Source organism: Schistocerca piceifrons, chromosome 11 (assembly GCF_021461385.2).
Source record: "Schistocerca piceifrons isolate TAMUIC-IGC-003096 chromosome 11, iqSchPice1.1, whole genome shotgun sequence".
Lineage (NCBI taxonomy): Eukaryota > Metazoa > Arthropoda > Insecta > Orthoptera > Acrididae > Schistocerca > Schistocerca piceifrons.
In genome coordinates, this window is record NC_060148.1 from 32,333,023 (window position 1) to 32,359,233 (window position 26,211).

Sequence of the window (26,211 nt, forward strand, 5' to 3'; positions counted from 1 at the left end):
AGCGCTGTTGCAACAGCTCGTGGAAGAGGATGCGTTCAGTGCGAAACTTGTTTTCAGTGATGAAGCAACATTTTTTCTTAATGGTGAAGTGAACAGACACACTGTGCGAATCTGGGCAGTAGAGAATCCTCACGCATTCGTGCAGCAAATTCGCAATTCACCAAAAGTTAACGTGTTTTGTGCAATCTCACGGTTTAAAGTTTACGGCCCCTTTTTCTTCTGCGAGAAAAACGTTACAGGACACGTGTATCTGGACATGCTGGAAAATTGGCTCATGCCACAACGAGACCAACAGCGCCGACTTCATCTTTCAACAGGATGGTGCTCCACCGCACTTCCATCAGGATGTTCGGCATTTCTTAAACAGGAGATTGGAAAACCGATGGATCGGTCTTGGTGGAGATCATGATCAGCAATTCACGTCATGGCCTCCACGCTCTCCCGACTTAACCCCATGCGATTTCTTTCTGTAGGGTTGCGCGAAAGATTCGGTGTTTAAACCTCCTCTACCAAGAAACGTGCCAGAACTGCGAGCTCGCATCAACGATGCTTTCGAACTCATTGACTGGGACATGCTGTGCCGAGTGTGGGAGGAACTTGATTGTCAGCTTGATGTCTGCCGAATCACTAAAGGGGCACATATCGAACATTTGTGAAAGACTAATAAAAAACTCTTTCAGTTTTTGTATGTGTGTGCAAAGCATTGTGAAAATATCTCAAATAATAAAGTTATTGTAGAGCTGTGAAATCGCTTCAGTCAGTTGTAATAACCGTGTATAGACACACACATTGTAAGTCTTCACAAAATATTCAGATTTCTACCAAATTGAGTCAAATGACACTTGTGTGTGTATGTCTATAATGTCCTAGGAAGCACCAAATTGTCCGACAATTATCCGGATGCATATATAAAAAAAAAAAAAAAAAAAAAAAAAAAAAAAAAAAAAAAAAATTAAAAATAAAAAAAAAAAAGAAGAAGAAGTAGGTGGTATCAGACATTTTCTATGACTTTTGAGGAAGGCATTATCGTTAGATGTAGTAACTGAGCTTTTCTGCCCCACAGTGCTGCATTGACCTTCAGAAGAACGTGCTCCGCATCGGTACGACGGGAACAGAGACGCCGTTCCTGCCCGAGTCTGAGCTGCCAGAGTGTGCTCGGCTCTCCGGGCCCGGGGAGAACATGTCGGCAGAGTCGTTGGGGCGGTCCATTTGTGAGGCGGAGGATCGCGAGCTGGCGCGCGCCCTACAGGATTCGGAGGCCTCCGCCATGGCGCACCGTAGTGAGTGTGAATCTACTCTGCTCTGTATTCTGTTTGCCTGGCTTTATGTTACCTAGGGCCACAGTTGGTTTTTTTTGCATGGAGCATAACTTTGTCTCTCACTATGTTGTTGGAATTTTACAAGGTTGTCTTAAGCTACCCTTTTCCCATACAGTAAAATCTACTTGAAAAGTGTTCAAACTCTCTCTCTCTCTCTCTCTCTCTCTCTCTCTCTCTCTCTCTCACACACACACACACACACACACACACACACACACACACACACACACACACACACACACACAGAGTAGTAATGTTTAGAATTTTTTCTAAGGCTTAAAAGGTCTTGTCAAGCAGATGAAATATTATTTGATGTTTGAAGTTTATTTTTCTTTTCTATTAAATTGTTCACATCACTGGGTTTGTGGTCAAAGATTTTTATAGCTGAGCACATCACTCTTTCTGTACCACACTAAGTCTGTGTGGTGAATAGTGCAAACCATTTCTCTGTCTAGTGCTATGTTTATGAATGCTACTATTGTTTTCAAACTGTGAGTAATTGTTGACGAGTAACTTCGTAAGGTTGTAAATGCACTAAGAGGGTATCATCATCGTTCCAAACTGTCTACTAACAACTGTCTATAAGAGACCCTTGGAAAGGGGGGGGGGGATATACACGCTTGTGTACAACAAACTTATATCTTCCACAGTGAAAAGTGACCCCAGAATATCATGCCATAAGACACTGGTGAATGAAAATACAAAGAATAAGACAGCTTTTCCTAAATCTGCTATTGTCTGTTACACACAACTTGCAGAGCTTACAAGGGGAGGTCCCCACATCTGAAATCAACTTCCTGAAACAGTCTGTGGAGTGGTGTAAGTTAGGTCCCAGGTATCATATCCTGCAGCCATTCATTGAAGTGAGTCCTCATTTGCAAATAATCATCAAAAAATAATTTCAAGTAATGCTCTATAGCTTTATAAATAAAAGTGTCATGTAGAGTGGTGGTGTAGTGTAGTGTTCCAGATACGTCTTGATGTGCAGAAGGTTGTGGGTTTGGATCCTATTAGGTGCTTTGATTTTTTTTGTTAAATTTTTATACAAATGACTGTGATCATTATTTTTATTCAGTCAACTGCTTTATGTATCATAGTACTTAAAAATTTGAAAATGTTGATCAATTGATTAAAAAACAAAATATAAAATAGTCTAGGTATATTGGCTGTGTGATGATCTCAAAAATATATTTTTTGTTTCAAGATGTGCATTTTGTTGGGTGGTAACTGTAATACAAACATTTAAAATGTAAATTTTTGTTGCATTATGGAGAAAGAACACAGACGAAGATTTAAAAAAAAAGGGATTATAAGTAAAAAGAGATTCAAACAAACTGAGGAATAGCATAATGACTGTAGTGACATGGATGAAGAGAAGAAAGGATATAAGTGAAGAAATAAAATAAAATACAAAAAAATCAGGAAAACCATATGGGCAGAGATTCTAAATTAGAAAAGAGTGGCAAGAAGAAATAAATGAGAGCAAAGAAAAAGGTCAATAAAATGATTAAAATGCTGCAACAAATAATTAGAAATTAAAAAATTATTTCAATAAAAATAATGATCAGTCATTTTTATAAAAATTTAGAACTCCACATAAAACTAATTTTTTTCATTGATTACTCACTAATGAGGGCCTACTGTGATGAAGGAATGGCTGTTGGGTTTGGTACCAGGGAACCTAACCTACACCAACGTTTAGATGATTTAAAAAGCCAATCCCACCTTTGGGTACCGCCCCTTGTTAGTTGTTCTGATTCTTATCTTACCTAAGAATTTAGAATTTCCTGCTTCACTTATTGATTTACCCTCATTTATTATTTCTGATGGTGTGGTCAGACCTTGTTCAGTAATGAATAACATGTATTGTGTTTTATTGAAATTCAGTTACAGTCCATTTGCAGGGAACCAGTTTTTTATCTTGAAGAAACTATTGTTTACATTTTCGACTGTTGAAGTTAACTTCCATAGGCTTGATTATAGTGCTTGCATCATCAGCAAAGACAACTATTTCTACTTCTTGGACATATGATAGCAGGTCATTTACACTTTATAAAAACAAGAGCAGCACCATGGTATATCTGTAACAATTATTCTCCATTCTGAAGATTACCATGTCCACTGACCTGAGAAGTGATTCTCAAGGAAACCTTGAACTTCCATGCGGAAATGAGGTAGTGATGCAAACATGAATTAAACTTCAGGTTGTTTGCTACAAAATGACACATCTACTAATTCTGTAAGTTATCTCAATAATTTTTTATATCATTCCAAAATTGTAAACTACTTTTTGATTCACCCTGTGTATTCTCCTTCACTATCTGCAACAATCTGCTAATGCTGGGGTAACTTTTGATTCCGTGACTGTAGAAATCACGTAGTTTTGGCACGAAGAACTCGTCGAGCCATGTTCGAAGCACATTTTCATCCAGAAAGGAAGTTCCTCTAAGGTTGCTTGATAGAGAGTGGAAAAGGTGAAAATCTGAGGGAGCAAGACCAGATGAATAAATTGGGTGCAGAATGACTTCCCAATCCAATTCCTATATATTGTTTTTTGTCAGTTTAGCAGAATGTGGGCAGGTGTTATCGTGGAGTAACATCACTTCAAATAATCTTCCTGGTTGGTGTTCTTGGATTGCATCTGCAAGACGACTTAGTAATTGACAGTGAATGTCAGCAGTGATGGTAACACCTCAGGGAAGTAATTTGCAGTACACCACACCATCACAGCTGTACCAGATTCATAACATTGTCTTTTGTGGATGTGCGTAGGTCTTTGTATGGGAAGTTGCTGCTTTGTTTGGGCTCAACCATTCCTTTCTGTTCCTTATGTTAGCATAAAGACAGCATCTATCATCATCAGTATCAATACAGGATAGGAATACCCAGTCTTGTTCATGAGCCAGTTGATGATGAGCAAGCAGAGATGCACTTGTGGCCATCTGCTGATTTTTGAGAGTTTGACTTACAAGGGGAGGCCGCCAATTGTGAAATTCAGATTCGATTCATACTGTGCATAATAAATGCTCATGGCCAGAGGTGTAATGTGGCAAAGCACCAAGATGCACTTCTCAGCCGTTGTCGAGAAAATCGACAGTTAAAATAAACCGTTGCGGTGAAATACCCTCTACGATTGATAATTCTCTACAGCGTCGTGGCGCAATGGTAAGCGCTCGTGTTCGTAATCTGAAGGTGTGTATACATACACACGCACACACACACACACACAGATATATATATATAATTCCCAGCAATCAGTTGCAAAAATTATGCATATAATAAGTTGTTGAAAGTCGTTTGTCGTGGAAAAACTGGCGACTTCGAACATCATTATGTTTTCCGCAAACAAAGTTGTATTTCACAAATGTTATTAATTGTCTTCATAATGTTAACCACGTATAGTTAACGGAAGACGTAGAAACAATATTCCGAAACGAATACGTATAGCGTAAGTCAAACGTTCGAATTAGAATAGAAACCCTATGAACACAAATTTGCTGTGGCAGGTATGAAATATAAACTCCGTTACTTGCTCGTTACACTTGAAGGACAGATGTTGAATGGGCCGAAACGAGCCGCCACATAACAGCGTAGTTGCCTGCTAAGTTCGAAAGAAGGTAGATGCGGTCCCTAGCGCAAGTTATAACATCGTCGAAAATCAGTGTGGACGTGAGAGCTTTGGTACACCCAGTTAAACAAACGGAAAAATGGAGGCGGTACAATTGGAGAGCGATCCGCCTTCACCAACATGCATAAGCAATTCATTAAAGATGATGTGACTTACCAAATGAAAGTGCTGGCAGGTCGACAGACACACAAACATACACACAAAATTCAAGCTTTCGCAACAAACTGTTGCCTCATCAGGAAAGAGGGAAGGAGAGGGAAAGACGAAAGGATGTGGGTTTTAAGGGAGAGGGTAAGGAGTCATTCCAATCCCGGAAGCGGAAAGACTTACCTTAGGGGGAAAAAAGGACGGGTATACACTCGCACACACACACATATCCATCCACACATATACAGACACAAGCAGACATATTTAAAGACAAAGAGTTTGGGCAGAGATGTCAGTCGAGGCAGAAGTGCAGAGGCAAAGATGTTGTTGAATGACAGGTTAGGTATGAGTGGCGGCAACTTGAAATTAGCGGAGATTGAGGCCTGGTGGATAACGGGAAGAGAGGATATATTGAAGAGCCAGTTCCCATCTCCGGAGTTCGGATAGGTTGGTGTTAGTGGGAAGTATCCAGATAACCTGGACGGTGTAACACTGTGCCAAGATGTGCTGGCCGTGCACCAAGGCATGTTTAGCCACAGGGTGATCCTCATTACCAACAAACACTGTCTGCCTGTGTCCATTCATGCGAATGGACAGTTTGTTGCTGGTCATTCCCACATAGAATGCGTCACAGTGTAGGCAGGTCAGTTGGTAGATCACGTGGGTGCTTTCACACGTGGCTCTGCCTTTGATCGTGTACACCTTCCGGGTTACAGGACTGGAGTAGGTGGTGGTGGGAGGGTGCATGGGACAGGTTTTACACCAGGGGCGGTTACAAGGGTAGGAGCCAGAGGGTAGGGAAGGTGGTTTGGGGATTTCATAGGGATGAACTAACAGGTTACGAAGGTTAGGTGGACGGCGGAAAGACACTCTTGGTGGAGTGGGGAGGATTTCATGAAGGATGGATCTCATTTCTGGGCAGGATTTGAGGAAGTTGTATCCCTGCTGGAGAGCCACATTCAGAATCTGATCCAGTCCCGGAAAGTATCCTGTCACAAGTGGGGCACTTTTGTGGTTCTTCTGTGGGAGGTTCTGGGTTTGAGAGGATGAGGAAGTGACTCTGGTTATTTGCTTCTGTACCAGGTCGGGAGGGAAAAAAAAATAGAGGGAAACATTCCACGTGGGAAAATTTATCAAAAAACAAAGATGATGTGACTTACCAAACAAAAGCGCTGGCAGGTCGAAAGACACACAAACAAACACAAACATACACACAAAATTCAAGCTTTCGCAACAAACTGTTGCCTCATCAGGAAAGAGGGAAGGAGAGGGAAAGACGAAAGGAAGTGGGTTTTAAGGGAGAGGGTAAGGAGTCATTCCAATCCCGGGAGCAGAAAGACTTACCTTAGGGGGAAAAAAGGACGGGTATATATATATACACACACACACACACACACACACACACACAAGCAGACATATTTAAAGACAAAGAGTTTGTCTGCTTGTGTCTGTATATATGTGTGGATGGATGGATGTGTGTGTGTGTGTGTGTGTGTGTGTGTGTGTGTGTGTGGGTGTGTGGGCGCGAGCGAGCGAGCGAGCGAGTGTATACCCGTCCTTTTTTCCCCCTAAGGTAAGTCTTTCCGCTCCTGGGATTCGAATGACTCCTTACCCTTTCCCTTAAAACCCACTTCCTTTCGTCTTTCCCTCTCCTTCCCTCTTTCCTGATGAGGCAACAGTTTGTTGCGAAAGCTTGAATTTTGTGTGTATGTTTGTGTTTGTTTGTGTGTCTGTCGACCTGCTAGCACTTTCATTTGGTAAGTCACATCATCTTTGTTTTTAGATATATTTTTCCTACGTGGAATGTTTCCCTCTATTATAACTTATATATATATATATATATATATATATATATATAAAAATGGGAAACATTCCACGTGGGAAAAATATATCTAAAAAGAAAGATGATGAAACTTACCAAACAAAAGCGCTGGCAGGTCGATAGACACACAAACAAACACAAACATACACACAAAATTCTAGCTTTCGCAACCAATGGTTGCCTCGTCAGGAAAGAGGGAAGGAGAAGGAAAGACAAAAGGATATGGGTTTTAAGGGAGAGGGTAAGGAGTCATTCCAATCCCGGGAGCGGAAAGACTTACCTTATGGGGAAAAAAGGACAGGTATACACTCGCGCACACACACACACACATCCATCCACACATACACAGACACAAGCAGACATTTGTAAAGGCCTTTACAAATGTCTGCTTGTGTCTGTGTATGTGTGGATGGATATGTGTGTGTGTGCGAGTGTATACCTGTCCTTTTTTCCCCCTAAGGTAAGTCTTTCCGCTCCCGGGATTGGAATGACTCCTTACCCTCTCCCTTAAAACCCATATCCTTTTGTCTTTCCTTCTCCTTCCCTCTTTCCTGACGAGGCAACCATTGGTTGCGAAAGCTAGAATTTTGTGTGTATGTTTGTGTTTGTTTGTGTGTCTATCGACCTGCCAGCGCTTTTGTTTGGTAAGATGATATATATATATATATATATATATATATATATATATATATATAACTAATAATTAAAAATAATGTTACATGGCGCGAGAGTTGACCTGGCGACCTTCGGATTACAAACGCGAGCGCTTACCGCTGCGCCACGACGCTGTAGAAAATTATTAATCGTAGAGAGTATTTCACCGCAACGGTTTATTTTAACTGTCGATTTTCTCGACAACGGCTGAGAAGTGCATCTTGGTGCTTTGCCACATTACAACTCTGGCCATGAGCTTTTATTATGCGCAGTATGAATCGAATCTGAATTTCACAATTGGCGGCCTCCCCTTGTTAGAGCGGATGGTACCCGTACACACAATTTTTGAATTTTCCCCACTGGGGAGAGCCACTAATGTGAGAACGATCTTCCTTAAAACAAGAAAACTATTTTCTTGCCATGCTCTGTCCAATGGCATTATCCCTGTACATGGCACAACTGTTTATGGCTGCCTCCGCTGCCGTCACCCGTCTGTTGAACTCTAAAGAGAAAAAGATGTTGTAAATGTTCAGATTTCTGTACTTGGATCTCCATTTTCTAGCATCTACAGCCCCACTCATTATCTCCATATGACAAAATGTCAGTTTATGAGCTCAAATACCAACATAACACTACAAATAAAAAATGACAATCAATAAATGAAACCAAACAAAAACACTGCGAACTAATGCACCAACCCAATAGTTGTAAAAATTGGTTAGTGTTGTGAAAAAATTAATGATAGGAATTTGGACTGAGCTATTTAATCATCAGTATGGAAAAAAAAAAAAAAAAAAAAAGGGCAATATAATGTATAAAAACAGGGTTGAGACAGGGAGATTGTTTATCACCATTGCTATTCAATTGTGCTCTTGAATATGTAATGAGAGAATGGTACAAGGAAAATCCTATGAATATTAAAATTGGAACTAAGAAAGATAAAATAAACCTAAATTGCTTGGGATTTGCTGATGACCTAGCATTACTAGCTAATAATATTCAGGAAGCCACGAAACAAATAACAAGCTTACGAAATATAGCACGAAAATTAGGACTCCAGATATCATTTGAAAAGACTGAAATAATGGTAACGGATCCACTTGTAATAGATCACATCACAGTGAACAATAGGGAAATTAAAATAGTGAAACAATTTAAATACCTGGGTGAAATTATAACACACAAATTGGACGAGAAACCTGCATGGCGAGCAAGAACTAATAAAATGATAAAAGCTCAAAAACTAACATGGTCTACGTACAATAAAAAATGTCTATCAATTAAAACAAAATTAAAACATTACAAGACGGTGGTTCAACCAGAGGTTACATACGGAAGTGAAACTCGTTTTAAAGTCACCCAGAAAAACAGAATTGACAAAATTTTAAAAGTAGAGAGAAGAATTGCTAGAACATGCATAAATAAGAAATATCAAAAAGCTGGGCATTGGCGGATAGTTCCAAATGAAGTGGTATACAGAGAACTGGAGCCCATCACTGATACTATACGAAAGAAAAGGATCTCTTTTTGTGTTCACATTCTGAGGACACCAGAAACCAGATTATCAAGGAAAATTATTGAGAAACTCTGGAATTTGAAACAACAAGGAGGATGGCTTAAGGAAATAAGAGAGGATATGGAAGAACTGGAAATAACTCTGGATGATTTGCAGAACAAAACGCCAAATTTAAAGAAGTTGAGGGACACAGAAATAAGATTTAAACCAAAAATTGACAAACGACATACAATGAAAAGGGTATTTACAGATAAGGAACGACGAAAAGCATCGGAACGAATGAAGAGATACTGGGCCACTCGGAAGGGGAAAATACCAAAGAAGAGGACCAGAAATGATTAACTGAAGTGGTCCAATGAGGCCGTAAAAGAAGAAGAAGAAGAAGAAGAAGAATGTATAAAAACTCAGTTTCACCCACTAGGTCGGGGAGAAAAAAAAAGTTTTTTCAACGATGCTTTTTGAGCAAATGTATTTTTGCAATCTCTTTTATTTCCTTTGGCAGTTTACAATACAATTTTATTCCCTGATAGAAAAAGTTTTGAGTTTTTGGTTTGTTTATTTCTTGGTAGATGTAAGCCAAAACTTGCTCTTGTTCCACGATTATGTACAGAATCATTAGTGACATACTTAGTACTGTTGTCGTTAATATGCGCCACAGATTGATAGGTGTTGCAGTGAAGATGCACAGTTATTTTTAAATAGTTCTTTACAGTGAGTCTGACTACTATTGCTAGTTGTCATTCTTATTGCCCTTTCCTGCAATTGTGTCCATATATTGTGCCCTCAGAAAAGAATCCTGTAGCTATGAGCTCAGTGTGCATAGGAGTAGGGTATCGCCACAAGATATTGGCTGTTACAAACTCATGATAGAGCCCTAAGAGCATAATACGGTGACGACATTCGTTTTTCCAGTATCTTTGTGTGTTAATTCCATGTTAACTTACAATTGGTGCTCACCACTGAAACTTTGGGTTTGTTACAAAGTCTGTTGATATTATCTATGCTTGAGGATCCAGTCTCCACAGTCACCCTATAAAATAAGCATTTTTAATTATTTGTTTGTGGGAAATCTAATGAACCGATCAATGTAAATCATTTTCCACATCATTCATTGATCCCAGAACAACATTTTCTGATCTTTTTAAGAAATTCAGTCTTCATAAGCTCCCCACCTGAGGAGTTAGAGTTGCTCCATCTAAACTGAGGTGTGTCCATGACAGAAGTCCTGCAGTCTTCAAATCTTATCTGAAATAAAAGAAAAAGCACAGTTTTCTTAATCTATAGGATATTGCACACGACATATTCCGACCTGGAGTTTCTATTGGATATTGCACACAGAATATTAGCACAGTTTTTAGGAATTTTGTGAAATAACAAAATGGCAGAGGTTTGAAACAAAGGTATAGTTATGTAAAGTTTTTTGGTCACATTATTTGCAATAACTAATGAATAAATTAAAATAAAAAATAGCGTATTACCTCTTGTGGACAGGCTGAAGGAGTAATTCAGTCAAATTTTGGAAAGGCACCTCTATCAGTGTGCCCGCAATCCACTCCATCAGCTTGAAATAGACTGTACACTGAATTTCTTTGAGAAAATCAGAAAATGTTGTCCGAAATTGGGTAAATAATGTGCAAAAAGGTTTATGTTGATTTCTTCACTTATAGTCTGATTGAAGAGGATGGATCCTTAATGTGATATAGTTGTTTCCCCTCTTTCATTACTGCTGAACGCTAAACATCCTTCAGGAATTTTTCAGTTTTAAATTACTTTTAACTTTTGTTACAGATATAAGTGCAAATCTGACTTAAGCACAGACTAGGCTTCAACTGAAACTAAACCTTGTACATAATTTCATCTCTTACTTATTGTTATCTTCAATGTCCATGACATGGAGGACTCTGAGGTCTTCCTTGGCACTCCATAGAGCCTCTGGAACTCTGTGTGGTATTAGCTGTGACATAGTGATATCTAGTGACGAATTCCATTGGCTGCGCACTAAGATCACGAATGAGCTCCATATCCTCACTTTAAATTCACCAATGGGTCCTACGATGATAACTCTGAACACTCTGTCCCCATTCGCTCTGAGATTTAGCTCACCAGGCTCTGTCGCTGCCCATTTAATTGGAATGTTATCACCCGAGTCTGTTGTCAGGTGCAGGTGGACTATACCCATGTAGGAAGGAGAGCAAGTACATCGTTTCACAAGTTGAACTGAGGACTCATATCATTGCTGCTACGTACACAACCATTGGACGTGATGATTATTACAAACCTATAAATGACTGATTGATTAGCAGTGAATGTGTGTGTGTGTGTGTGTGTGTGTGTGTGTGTGTGTGTGTGTGAGAGAGAGAGAGAGAGAGAGAGAGAGAGAGAGAGAGAGAGAGAGGGAGGGAGAGAGAAATTTTTTCCAAGAGTGATAAATATATTTTAATACCGTATTTACTCGAATCTAAGCCGCACTTTTTTGCCGGTTTTTGTAATCCAAAAAACCGCCTGCGGCTTAGAATCGAGTGCAAAGCAAGCGGAAGTTCTGAAAAATGTTGATAGGTGCCGCCACAACTAACTTCTGCCGTTGAATATATGTAGCGCTACACAGGCATGCTTTGTAGGTATAAAGTTCAATACTGGCACCAAAACCTCCGCGTCAGTACGTAAATTTAAAAGAAAAAAGGTGGAAGACGAGCTTTTTTTTCTCCGCCCCAATTTTCGACCACTGCATTTTCATACATTATCCAGCGAAATAAATACAAATTCCGTATTGTTCATCTTCGAATGTAGCAGAATTTTAATGTACTACAAAAATCCGACTGGCAAGACTGTTTGGGATGTTTGTCAATATGGCCAAATCTACGTTCTGTATTTTCCTACCTGTGAGAAGAGATGGTTGCTAATAGGAACCTGATGAGATGTGAATCACATGCAGTATTCTCTTCACCATAAGAGTAATAGGAATACAAACATTTGGCATGTATTCTTTCGTGTTTGCTGCTATCTCATTTAAATCCTGTCTGCCTAATAAACTACGAAACTAGAGTGAACCAACAGCAAACGCAGAAGAATATATGTATCATGTCATGTTTATATTCGTATTATTCTTATGCCTAATAGTGATACAGTCAGAAATGATGCACGGCAACTGACTAGATTTTTAAATCTAAGATGACTCTAGTTTCTGTGCCGAATTTGATGTACTAAAGAAGCTGCCGCAAAGATTTTCAAACGGAGAAAAATTTTCGCCTAACTCTCGTTCAGAACATGTTCTAACATATGCAATCTATTATTTGATTCTTGTTCTTCATTATTAAAGAAAGCAGCAGTGTAGCAGCGCGGTAGCACCCACAAAAGCAAGCCATGCCGCGAGCGGCGACAGGCCGTAAACACGCACTATCAGAATGCGACAAACAATGCATGACACAGTACAGTAATGCATTTTCAGCTTAGAGTTACGTAAACAGCTATAACAAAGAAAATGGCACTTATCAGATCAAAGCAAAATAAGCAATCGATTCAAACCAGACGAAGCACGTGAAAAAGGAATGGTACCCGTATAAGTACGGATGGAGTGCCTGACGCATAGCAATGGCTACCTGGTAAAGCTTAACTGCTAAGCTTACGACTCGAACCAAACTACTGTAGCTGTATCGTCATTCATTCGACCTAAATTGTGTCTCATATTACAATGGACCAACTTTGTTTCCATTTGGAGGTGCGGTCTAAAACTTTTCTCTCCCCTTGAATTTCAAGCCTAAAATTTCAGGTGCGGCTTAGATTCAGGAAAATTTTTTTTCCCTTTATTTCGAGTCTCATTTTTCAGGTGCGGCTTAGATTCGAGTGCGGCTTAGATTCGAGTAAATACGGTATTTAATCTCTGTTCAGAGAATGTATAACAATTAGTTGATATACACAATTCCTACAAGTTACCAAGTCTGTAAGGACAGTGCAAGTAAACAGGACACAAAGACAAAGTGTGTTCTCTAAATGACAATTGATTATAATGGTAAAAAAAGTGCAGAGATGATTACAAATACACATTCCTATGACTAAAAGAAAATACAAGTAGCAGACTTTGTGATCAAAGTGACGCTGCTATCTGTCCTGTTTTTGTTTGATGGAGCGCGCACATTTTCTCAGGATGTGGGTGCAATAAACAAGAAGACAACCATTTTGTTTGCATTGGATAAACTTTGTATGTTTTTGTGTGAAGTGTGGATTATAGCATAAACTGTTTCCAGGTATCACTCTTCCTCTTATGGAGCACATTTATAATTGTATACGCTGTATCACTTAATTCTTGTCTTGCACTCTCCACAGCCTCCCAAAACACAGATTTGTTAGAAGTCATCTTATCCTGACAATCAGTAATTTTTGCCAAGTCATTGCTACTCTACAGCAGCAAGGTCACGCACCCAGACTCCGTACTAAGTCACGACCACCTTTACCCTACTGCACACTTCTGTAAGAGAGAATTAGTCGACTAGTAGGAAGCAACCAGAGCGCCACTATTCTCAGGGTTGTCATACTCACGAAATTACAGCAAGAAGGGGGGAAGCTAGTATAACAGTGACGTAACAGCAGTGCCTTGATTTCTAGTGTATGCAATCTGCAAGAGTAGGCTCTTATTTGTTCCATTTCTGATCTCTACTGTATGCTGCCTGAGGAGCATTTCAGACAAATAGCAAAATACAAAACAAATATTTCAAAATTTTCAGTATATTATCTGCATGTAAATAATGTCTTTCTGTACTATTTAAGTATCATAAAAATTATAATAAAATTAGTTGTAGACACGCATGCACATTTATAGACAGTGAGAGTACAGAAAATTTAACATCTCTAATATTTATGAGAAAACTCCCGAATTTAATCTGGCCAGATTCTGTACCCTCACCGCTGTTGTCACTAACACTGCATTGTGTGCAATGTTTTTTGCAGGGCACAAGTAACAAACAACTTAACACAAGAAAGATTCTTGTTAACCGAGATCGTATTAACTCGGCTCGTGTGTGAAGACCTTCAGCAGCAACTTTTCAAGCCACAATGCGAACAGAAAAATTTGCTGTGTGGAATTTGTCACAAAGATTGTTATTTTGTAACTCTTAGTTTTGGTGTTTCTCGAGTTAATAAAAGTGGAGTTACTTTTTTCTTCAGACTTATGCTTGTCTTTATGTAGTTAATTGTTTTATAAAAATAAATTAAAGCATACATATTAATACAAGGGATGTTCGATAAGTAATTCAAAACATTTTATTTTCTCAGCCAATTTCCGTTCAAAAAATGTGGACTTTGTTGTGGAACATCATGTTGTAATACTCCCACTTCATCCCCTATTGTTTCACGAAGTTCCGATAGGTGGCAGCACTATATATAGTCTTTAAAATGGATCTGTAACAGAGGTGTGTTCCAAGCAGAAAGCTGTTATTAGTTTCTTTTGGTGGAAAACAAGGCATGGCAGATATTCATAGGCACTTGCAGAATGTGTATGGAGGCTTGACACTGAACAAAAGCATAGCGAGTCATTGGGTGAGGCATCTGTTATCATCGCTGCAAGGTCACACAACCCTGTCTGATTTCCCGTGTGCTGGCTGGCCACACACAACTGTGACTTCCTCAGCATTGGAATGTGTGGACACTCTCATTCGAGGTGATAAACGGATCACTATCAAACAGCTCACTGCCCAACTGGACACCTCTGGACACACTCACACACCAGTTGGGATATGCACAAGTGTACGCCTGTTGGGTTCCTCGCTGACTAACAGACGACCATAAGGAATATCTAAGAACCATCTGTGCAAAATTGCTTGCACATTATGAGGCTCATCGTGACAGTTTTTGTTGAATATTGTTACAGGCAATGAAACATTGGATCGTCACTTCGAATCAGTAACAAAGTGGCAATCCAATGCCACACCGTCTCTCTTCTGAAGAGAAAGATCAAAGCCACACCCTCAGCTGCTAAAGTTATGATGACAGTCTCTTGTACTTTGAAGCTGTTGTTCTGTTTGATGTCCTCCCTTATGGTGCAACGATCAACTTTGAGGTGTATTGTGCTTCTATTGGGAAACTGAAGAAAAGACTTCAGTGTGTTTGTCACCAAAAAAATGCAAATGATGTTCTCCTCCATGACAGTGAAAGGCATCACACAGATCTGTGCACCCAAGAGGAGCTCAAAAACTTCATTGGACTGTTCTTCCTCATCCACCCTACAGTCTTGGTCTTGCAGCTTCCGACCATCTGTTTGGCCCAATGATGGATGTACTCTGCGGGAAGCAGTATGTGCATGATGGTGAGGTTATTGATGCAACAAGACATTGATTCCGAAGTCGACCAATAGAGTGGTGCCATGTGGGCGTATGGCCCTCCCAGTAAGGTGGTGTAAGGGCGTTGTATTGAACAAAGATCGTGTTGGAAAATAGGATTTTGTACTCAAATGAGCTGGGGATATTGGAGTCTTGAATAAAACCAACCTGCTTTCAGGAAAACAAGTGTTGCATTACTTATTGAATGCCCCTCGTAATAAATAAATCAAAGGAAATCAAAAGTGGTTGCAGTATCAATTGACAGGCAGAACAAGAAATGAGAAATAAGGCTGGAAGGTATACAACTGGTAACAGTAGAGCAGTACAGATATTTCAGGTGTGTCATGTCAGTCGGTAACAGGATACAGTGTGAAGTCAATAACATAAATCAAATCTCAGCTCTGTTCTACGACCAGGTTTGGAACCTACTCTGGAATGAATAAGTTCCCTTAAGATCAAAACAGACTGTCCTTTAATCATTCTTTATTCCCATAACAACACATGGGCGAGAAACATGCACAACTACTGAACAGGTTGGCAACACTCTGTGAGCTACAGAAATGAAGTGCTTGTGAACTGTGGCCCAGAAAACAAGCAAGGATAGGATAAGAAATGAAAAAATAAGGGAAGAAACTGAAGTGTACACAGCCTCAAGAGATAAAGTGACAAGGGCCCATTTGAGATGGTTTAGCTGCATCAAACAAATGGACGAGGGAAATATAGCAAAATAATGGCTACAAATAGATGTGATTCAAAGAAAACTGCCAGGAAGATCGGGGAAGAGATGGTTCCACCAAGTGAAGAATGGTAGAGGAACAAGAGGAGTCAGCTGCCATACAGTCCTGAGGGGAGAGCGGTACTTGTACAGATACAAACTGACATTGCCCGTTAACCACACCAGGGTACTTGGAGTGAAAATCTGATTATGATGATGATAAAAAGAATAGAAACACTGAGAATGGAACAGAAAGAGAACTGCTCATATTGGAGAGGGCAAAAGCAGGAATGCCTTCTAACCCTCTGTTGTTCAGTCTATCACAGAAGTTATGAAGAAAATTAAAAAAAAAGTGAAAGTGAATGGATATCACTGGTAAGACTGACTGATTAACATTGAAAGTAAGGAAGAATTGCAGAACCTTCCAAATTGGGATGAACTATCTACAGGGCACAAAATTTGGATTGAGAGTAAGTCAAAGATAGACAAAAATAATGAGGAGGAGCAAAAACAGGATAAACAACAAACTTGGCATAAAAAAACTGGGGTCCCCAAATTAGAGAAGTGAAGAAATCCTGCTAAGCCAGAGGCAAAGTAACATGCGATACGAACAAATGCAAAGATCGCATTCCACACCCAAGTAAATATAGTGACATGATTTGGGAAAGACAATTCAAGAGAGTGTACGCCACAGCACTGTATGGAAGTAAATGGTGGGGAGTGAGAAAATTCTCTCTCTACCACTGTATAGGGTGTATCACCTAAGGGTCATCAGGTGTATTTTGATAGCAATTCTTTAAAATGTCACTGTAAACAATTTCTGAGCTGCCATTGTACTGAAACCCCCTCTGGCCATATAATCTCGAAGAGCATCAACACGGTGCAATGAGGTATTATTATTGATAAGGTCACTATTGTCATCCCCACTTTCACAGTCACTTTTCTCTTTATCTTGATTATTCGTGTGTTTATTTTGATTATTCGTGCATCTTTCCCCCGCATTACCCCAAATTACTGGGAGTATACTGTACATCCTAATTTCCCCCTCTGTTGCTTTGTTCAACACTGGGTGACTTATCGTCTTCAGGAAACACTGATTGCAATATTTTCTTGCAAAATTTCAGTGCCATCATGCTGCAGTCAATGTCAAATTTTGCCGAGACTGACCAAAGTCACTTTTTTGCCAGGGGGGGGGGGGGGGGGTCAGGACAAAGCTGTATGAGGAATGATTGAAAATGGTCGGCACGCAACATACCATGAGACAGAGGGAGTTGCAAACATGTCAGACTCTACAGTACATTTGATTTCGCATGAGATCTTAGCTGTTGGATTCCATGAAATTTGGCCAAAGGTCAAAAGCAGACTCTTGTCAATTGCTGTAATGAAATATCTGTACAATTTGACCTAAGAAATGTATAATGTATACCCAGTATTATAATGGGAGACTAAACTTACATATGAAAGATGTTTGAAAAACGTGTAATATGTTGCTGCAGGAAAAGCTACACTCATGCTCATAAATTAAGGATAATTGTAGAATGTGGTGCCACATAGTGTGGCACTACATGAAACTAGCACTAATAGCATAGGCACATAGGGAACACACACACGACACAGATCTGTAAGTCCACGGTATTGGTGATAAGTTGAGAAAACCGTCCCGAAACACATGTGCTACAAAACGCCACTGTTTCCTGCACATGTAGCCCGACATCAATATGGGATATGATCACCATGCACACATAAGCAGGCCGCACAATGGGTTGGCGTACTCTGGATCAGGTGGTCGAGCAGCTGGTGGAGTTTAGCCTCCCATTCTTGCACCAGTGCCTGTCGGAGCCCCTGAAGTGTCCTAGGGTTTGATGACGTGCAGTGATACGTTGACTAAGAGTATCCCAGAAGTGCTCGATGGGGTGTAGGTCTGTAGAACAGGCAGGCCACTCCATTCGCCTGATATCTTCTGTTTCAAGGTACTCTGCCACGATGGCAGCTCAGTGGGTCCGTGCGTTATCATCCATCTGGAGGAAGGTGGGACCCACTGCACCCCTGAATAGGCGGACATACTGGTGCAAAATGACGTCCCAATACACCTGACCTGTTACATTTCCTCTGTCAAAGACATGCAGGGGTGTACGTGCACCAATCATAAACCGACCCCACACCATCAAACCGCGATCTCCATACAGGTCCCTTTTAAGGACATTGAGGGTTTGGTATCTGGTTCTTGGTTCACGCCAGATGAAAACCCGGCGAGAATCACTGTTCAGATTATACCTGGACTCGTCCGTAAACATAACCTGGGACCACTGTTCCAGTTACCATGTACTGTGTTCTTGACACCAGGCTTTACGGGCTCTCCTGTCACCAGGGATCAGTGGAATGCACCTTGCAGGTCTCCGGGAGAATAAACCGTGTCTGTTCAGTCGTCTGTAGACTGTGTGTCTGGAGCCAACTGTTCCAGTGGCTGCGGTAAGGTCCCGAGCGAGGCTACCTGCAGTACTCCGTGGCCGCCTGCGGGCACTGATGGTGAGATATCGGTCTTCTTGTGGTGTTGTACACTGTGGACGTCCCGTACTGTAGCGCCTGGACACATTTCTCGTCTGCTGGAATCGTTGCCGTAATCTTGAGATCACACTTTGTGGCACATGGAGGGCCCGTGCTACGACCTGCTGTGTTTGACCAGCCTCCAGTCGCCCTAGTATTCTACCCCTCATAACATCATCAATATGTATTCTTTTAGCAATTTTCAACACACAGTCACCTTTAACACGTCAAAAAACGTCTGCACACTTACTCGCTGCACCACACTCTGACGTGCACCAACACACCTCTGGGTATGTGGATTGCTGCCAGCACCACCATGCGATGACCACTGGTCAAATGCACTGCGTGGTCATACCCCGAGGTGATTTAAACCTGCAAACTGCCCACCAGAGCGTTGTTTCACCATGTATCAGCAAGCCAATTCTTGTTGAGATATGAACCAATCTGTCTTCTCATTCCCATCTATCTGTAAAAAAGCAGTAGACACTGTAGACTGTTCTGTATGTGCTTACCATGCATCCTGTCACATGCTTCAGCCCATCTTCACAGTGATTCACACACTCTTTGAAATACACCTGCTGCTATTCGGATTGCATTGCATGTGTCGGTCAGTATCTCCTGTAATGTCTGCACTGTGTCAATGGCTTGGGAATGCTTCCATGTCTTCAAATTTTCCAGTAACTCTAACTAAACAGATTTGGGTGCAGTAAATGGGGATTTCACATTACAGGACTTCCTCCAACACTCCACTGCCCGAGAAACATTGTGGTGAAGTGCTGTTGCACTATCTGTAGAAAATAAGTTGGTGCCTCATTGTGTGTAAACCACAGTCGCTCCCTTTCTGCAGTCACATTACAGGACTTCCTCCAACACTCCACTGCCCGAGAAACATTGTGGTGAAGTGCTGTTGCACTATCTGTAGAAAATAAGTTGGTGCCTCATTGTGTGTAAACCACAGTCGCTCCCTTTCTGCAGTCATAACATTCTCCAATACCACTGGTAATTCAGTGCCTAGAAATCGGTGACAGACAGCAGCTGTTAATCTGTTTGGTGAAGTGTATGATCCTCTTGAGTCTGTCACCAACAATTCCTGCCTGTACGAGGGGGTACACAAAAAATTGTTTTTTTTTAAAAGCTATATATTCTCAAATTGTTTACAAAACAATCTTATCCCCTTCAAAATACTCTCTGTAACAGCTAATATATTTGTCCCAGTGGTGCTTCCAGTGTTCGAAACATTTTGTGTAGCCATCATTGGTAATGGCTGACAGCTCCTACCTCGTTTTTTCTTGACTTCTTCAGTCTTGTCAAATTGGTGTCCTTTTATGCCCCTTTTCATGAGTGGAAATAGGAAAAAGTCAGGTGAGCAAGGTGTGTGGGGCAGGAGAACTGTGCCATTTTTAGCCAAAAACTGTCCAACAGAGATGGCTTTGTGTGCAGGTGCGTTGTCATGCTGGAAGAACCACTCTCCTGTCTGTCAAAAATTGGGTCTTTTTTCACGAACACTGGAGTGTAATCTTTTTTAAACTTTCAAATAAAAGGTTTGATTGACAGCCTGACCTGGAGTGACAAACTCTGAATGAAATGTGCCCCTTGACATCACATCCCATCACAAGATTTACCAGGGGGGGGGGGGGGGGGGGCGGCAACAGCCAGTGGTGTTCCCCATTTTCACACTAAAGAGAGAATAGAAGAGGAAGGGGCAAAATGTACTTTCACCTACTTACTGAGACTTCTCTGCTCCAGGAGGGATGCAGAGAAAGGTAAAGAAAATTTTCATTTAGATAATGAAAATATTATGAAAGGGATAGATTGCTACTAAGGCCTTCTTCTGATTTGGATAACACACACACACACACACACACACACACACACACACACACACACACAGACAGACAGAGATAGAGAGAGAGAAGCAGTGTGGGTAGTGGGGGGAAGGAGGAGGCTGGGGTAGGCAGAGTAGAGCTGGGGGACAGTTAAAGTGTCACTTGTGGGAGCGTACAGAAACAAGGTGGGGAGAGGTTAGAGCAGCTAGGTGCACTGAGGAGGTTAGATGGAAAGTGGGGAGGGGGGGGGGGGGGCGGCTTAGATCCTTGTCATAGGCCTAGCTGCAAGACCTGTCCCGTACATCCTCCCACCACTACATACTCCAGTCAGGTCACAAGCATCACCTATCCCATCAAAGGCAGGGCTACCTGTGTGGTCTACAAGCTAAGCTGTAACCACTGTGCTACATTCTATGTGGGCATGGCAACTGTCTGTACACACCAATGACCACTGTCAAACTGTGACCGAGAAACAGCTGAGCCACGCAGTTCCTGAGCACACTGCCCAACACAGTGTTCTTGATTTCAGTGACTGCTTCGCAGCCTGTGCCATATGTATTCTTCCTACCAACCCCAACTTTTCTAAACTGCTCAGTTGGGAAATCTTCTTGCAATATATCCTACGTTTCCTTAACCCTCCTGGCCTCAAACTTCATTAGCCACTGTCCTTTACTCGTCTATCCCATTCCCTGTTCCCACTCCAGCACTACACAGCCCTCTATTCCATCAACACACAAGTCTTTCTACTTCGCTCCTTTTCCACTCCCTCTGTGTAACTTCCCTACTGCACCTAGCTGCCTACCCTCTCCCACTTCATCCCTTTATGTTCCCACAAGCAGCACTTCACTATAATTCCCCCCTCCTGCTCTCTCTCTCTCCTCCTGCAAAGCCCAGCCTCCTCCTTACCCCCACCACTCAGATTGCTTCTCCCATCATGCACAGTTGCATACAATCTGGTCTCAGCAGCCAGACACAGTGGTTGTGTGTGTGTGTATGTGTGTGTCTGTGTGTGTCTGTGTGTGTGTTTGTGTGTTTTGTCGTGTTGTCTAATTTGGAAGACGGCCTTTTGGCCAAAAGTTTACTTGTTTGACAGTCTTTTTGTTGTGCCTATCTGCAATGCAACAAATCCACTATATGTTGATTAGGAACGTATCCTTTTCATAATATTGTCATTATTCCATTCTAGATTTTCGGTTACAGTAATAGAAATCCTTCTGCAGAATAGGAGGAGTTACCAATGAGAAATGTTTTTAGTTTGTTTTCAAATTTTATCTGTGAAGACATTTTATATTCCTGGGTATGTTATCAAAAATGTTGGTTGCAACCTTGTGTACCCCCTTTGCACTAAAGACAACCTTAATGTGGAATAATGTGTGTCATTTTTTCTTCTGCTATTGTAATTATATACATTACTGATCTGAACTGTATTCAACAAACTTCACGAGGGAAAATCAAACCGTGGAAAATCCATGATGGAATGTAACAATATTAGAGAGGAAAGATGCAATAGGCACTAATGGCTGAAAGCTATAATTGTGTGAATCTTTTTGTTGTGTCTGTCGTGACTCGGCATCTCCGCTATATGGTGAGTAGCAACTTTCCTCTCTAATATTGTTTCATGGGGGAAAAAATACACTGTGAAGCAGTAGTCAGAATGCCCAACTCTTTAAACGTGTGTCTACAGGATGACTGTACTGAGCATAACATATTATTCTTACAGTACATTTTTTAGCAGTGAAGATGTTGTTTCTTAAAAATGAGATACTTCAGAACATTATTTCATTTGACATTATTGAATGAAAATGTGCAAAATTTTTCGACTTGCCGATTTGTCTCTCCCCAAGATTTGCAATGAATCTAGGTACAAATGTGGCTGAAATAAATTGTTTTAGGAGTTCCAAAAGTTCCTTTTCCAGTTTAAGTTCTCATCAATATGAACACCTAAAATTTTTGAAGTTCTCACTCTATTTATTATTTCCTTACCGTGTGTTACACTTCTCATTGGTGTAGTACCATGAAATGTGCAGAACTAAATATGTTGTGTCTTTTTAAAACTGAAAGAGAGACCATTTCCAGAAAACCAGTCAATGATACTTTTAAGAACACTGTCACCATTTCCTCAGTTTTTGTGTGCACGCATGGATTGATTACAATATTGGCACCATCTGCAAAAAGAACAAATTCTGCTTGTGTATAGTAGACAGAAGGTTGCTTGCATATGAGGAACAATAGTGGAGCGATACAGCCACAGGGAATTCCATATGTGATTTCTCCCCAGTCAGTATAATGTCTCTAGACTACATTGGCAGTATTACTAAGTACAACTTTCTACATTCTTTTGGTTAGTTATGACATTATTTAATCATTGGCTATACTGTCAGTTCCGTGACACTTCAATGTATCTAGAAGAATATTATGATTCACACAGTCAAATGCCTTAGATAGGTCACAGAATATACCAACTGGTGCTATGTTTTATTATTTAATGATAGTGAAATTTAGTGAGTTAACATGTAGATTGCATTCTCAATCAAACAACTCTTTTGAAATCCAAACTGTGATCACCTTTTCAAAAATGTTAGAAAATGATGTCAGTGGTGAAATAGGTCAGTAGTTATTGACTTAACTTTTGTTATGGAGGGTTTTGACAATGACATATTTCAGTCTCTCTGGAAAAATGCCTCGCGTTAGTGATGCATTACGTACTTTAAAGAAGACAAGGTGTATTATAGGGAACAAATTTTTAGTACTGTATTGGAAACACCATCGAAAACTAAATGACCTTTTACTTTTGAGAGAATGTGTAATTTTCTTAATTTCAGAAGTAGTTGGTGTTGCAATCATTTCATTGAGAACTACGAGTGTTGCTTTTTCAACATACTGCTGTGATGTTTCTCTCAAACTGCTCGTCCAGGTTTGTTGCACAAGATGTATCTGCAATGCCCGCTTTCGTACACAGGTCCATCGACGGATCGACCCTGTCGTGCGTTTGCGGGGCACAACAGTCGCACCTTGCAGTTGCGAAAGTACCAGTTTGTCTCGGCTGTAATTGTAGTCGAACAAAAATGGTATGTGAGGGATGAGGTGGTATCTGCACATCTCTGCTATTACATGCTGTTTTGTTAAGTGGGAGATATGATAGTCATCAGATCTTCAAACACATTTTTTATCCAAATGGTACATTTTTGGACATTGACACCTTAGCAAAACTTTAACTACAAACTCCCCTCTGCATACCCTAGAAGTTTGTAATGGGAATTGTGAAACAGTCTCTCACACTAGACCCAGTGAGTGGTCAGGTGAATAGAGGTAAAGGAATAAATGCACCCCTCTCAAAAGGACGATGTCTCACTGTAATACGGATGAAGCGAAAAATATATACGGGGGGCTGTTCAAAATCTATCAGACTTTCATTTATAAAATCATTCTTTATTCACATATAGCAATGGAAATATAATTATTGATAATACAATGTAAATGGACAGATAAAAAAAATCTACTCACCAAGTGGCAGCAGGGGAACACACACACGCACGCGCGCACACACACACACACACACACACACACACACACACACACACACAAGGATTTAATTGTTACAAGCTTTCTGAACCAGGGGGTCCTTCTTCTGATGGAAGAGTTGAAGGGAAAGGAAGAGGGGTGAAGGGAAAGGATTGGAGAGGTTTAGGGAAAGGGGTACAATTTAAAAGAGTCACTCGTAACCCAGGGTCATAGGAGATCTACCGGACAGAACGAGAAGGAAAGGTTGATTGTTGGGGACTGCATCAGACGAGACTTGAAAACCTCTGAGCTTAAAGGTGGAAGACAGGGTAATATGCAAGACAGGGATTACTATTAAAACATCATGCACAAGTTAATAACAGTGAAAAGCTAAGTCCATTGCGTGTAAGAGACTGAGAGGGGGGGATGACGAGAAATAGAAAATTCAGAAAATGAAAGCTATAGAAAATTACAAGGTGTACAACTTTGCTTCCGCTGTTTTTCCCCCAACATTTGAGGCTTTAAAGAAACAGATTGCTTACGCATGTATCATGCAAAGCATTTTCCATCACTGGCCACTACTTTCTCCCATCTTTTGGGCAGTGTACGAATCCTGCATCAAAAAAATTGTTCACCTTTTGAAGCAATCCACAAATCGATCCAATTTGTGACTTCTTCGTGAGATTGGAAGTGTAGGTCAGCCAGGCCATGCGCCATTGATCTAAACAGATGATAATCAGAGGGAGCAATGTCTGAAGGATACGGCGGGTGTGGTAGGACTTCCCATTTTGATGTTTCCAAGTATGTTTTGACTTATTTTGCATCATGGGGTCGAGCGTTGTTGTGCTGCAAAATCGCTTTATCGTGCCTCGTGCCATATTGCGGCCGTTTGTCTTTTAATGCTCCGCTCAAACGCATTGATTGTGTTCGATAACAAGCACCTGTGATTGTTTCACTTGGCTTTAACACCCCATAGTACACCACGCCGAGCTGGTTCCACCAAATGCAGAAAGCATGATGTCGGAGCCGTGAATATTCGGTTTGGCCGTCGACTTGGAAGCATGGCCGGGACATCCCCACAATTTTTTGTGTTTAGGGTTATCGTAATGAACCCATTTTTTGTCCCCGGCCACAATGCGATGCAGAAATCCCTTCTGTTTTTGCCTCTGAAGCAACTGTTCGCAAACACAGAAATATCGTTCAACTTCTCTTGGTTTCAGCTCACACAGGACCCAAGTTCCTTCTTTCTGAATCATACCCACAGCCTCGAGAGTTTTGAAATGGTTTGCTGTGTCACTCCCACTAATCGTGGCAATTCTTCTGAGTTTGACGCGAGTCTTCGCTCAGCAGTGTCTCCAATTCTGCATCTTCGAAAACATTCTCTCTTCCACCAGTATGCCGGTCTAAGACATTAAAATGACTGTTCTTGAAGCATTGAAACCACTCACAACATGTTCTTTCACTAATAGTGTTCTTACCGTACATACTTGAGAGCATTCCATAAGACTCGGCCACTGTTTTCTTCATATTGAAACAAAACAGTAACACCTCCCGCAAATGATGAGAATTAGGCTCAATCAAGAACAAATTTATGATGCAGACACAAATCGACCAATGTTTGAATGGGGTTATGTTGACCGAGGTCCAAGCTAATTGCCTGACGTCTGCGATCTGTTTCTTTCGACCGCTACTTACCGTTGTCGCCACCTATCGGCAAACGGCGGAAGCAGAGTTGTACACCTTGTAACGTGGAGTGAAGAAAGGAGTAGTTACTGTGATTAAATGCCGAGACAGGAGGAATTAATGTAAATTAAGGCCAGGTGAGTGGAGAGAAGTGAGGGCGTGTTGTAGTGCTAATTCCCACCTGCAGATTTATGAGAAACTGGTGCCTGGGGGAAGAATCTAGATGGTGCGTGTGGTGAAACAGGCACCAAGGGCATGATTGTCATGTTGTAGAGCATGCTCTGCAACAGGATATCGTGTGCTGCCCGTATACATCCTCTGCCTACGCCCATTCATCCTGACTGATAACTTTGTGATAGTCATGCCGAAGTAAAAGGCTGAGCAATGTTTACATAACAGCTGGTATATGACGTGTCATTTCACAGGTGGCTCTCCCTTTCATAGTATATCTTTGCCAGTTACAGGGATGGAATAGGTGGTGGCAGGAGCGGGCATAGGGCAAGTCTTGCAATGGGGATGCCAAAGGGTAGGAGCCATATTGGTGCAGA

The 26,211-nt window shown here is 41.0% G+C and overlaps 1 protein-coding gene across 1 annotated transcript in view; it reads left to right on the forward strand.

Annotated features, from left to right (window-relative positions):
* The window catches only part of LOC124720387 (protein DDI1 homolog 2), a 157,731-nt gene that overhangs the window by 116,877 nt on the left and 14,643 nt on the right, over positions 1-26,211 (forward strand). The window contains exon 6 of the mRNA XM_047245722.1: positions 1,064-1,280. Within this exon, the coding sequence (XP_047101678.1) occupies positions 1,064-1,280 (217 nt within the window). The remainder of the gene's footprint in view (positions 1-1,063; positions 1,281-26,211) is intronic.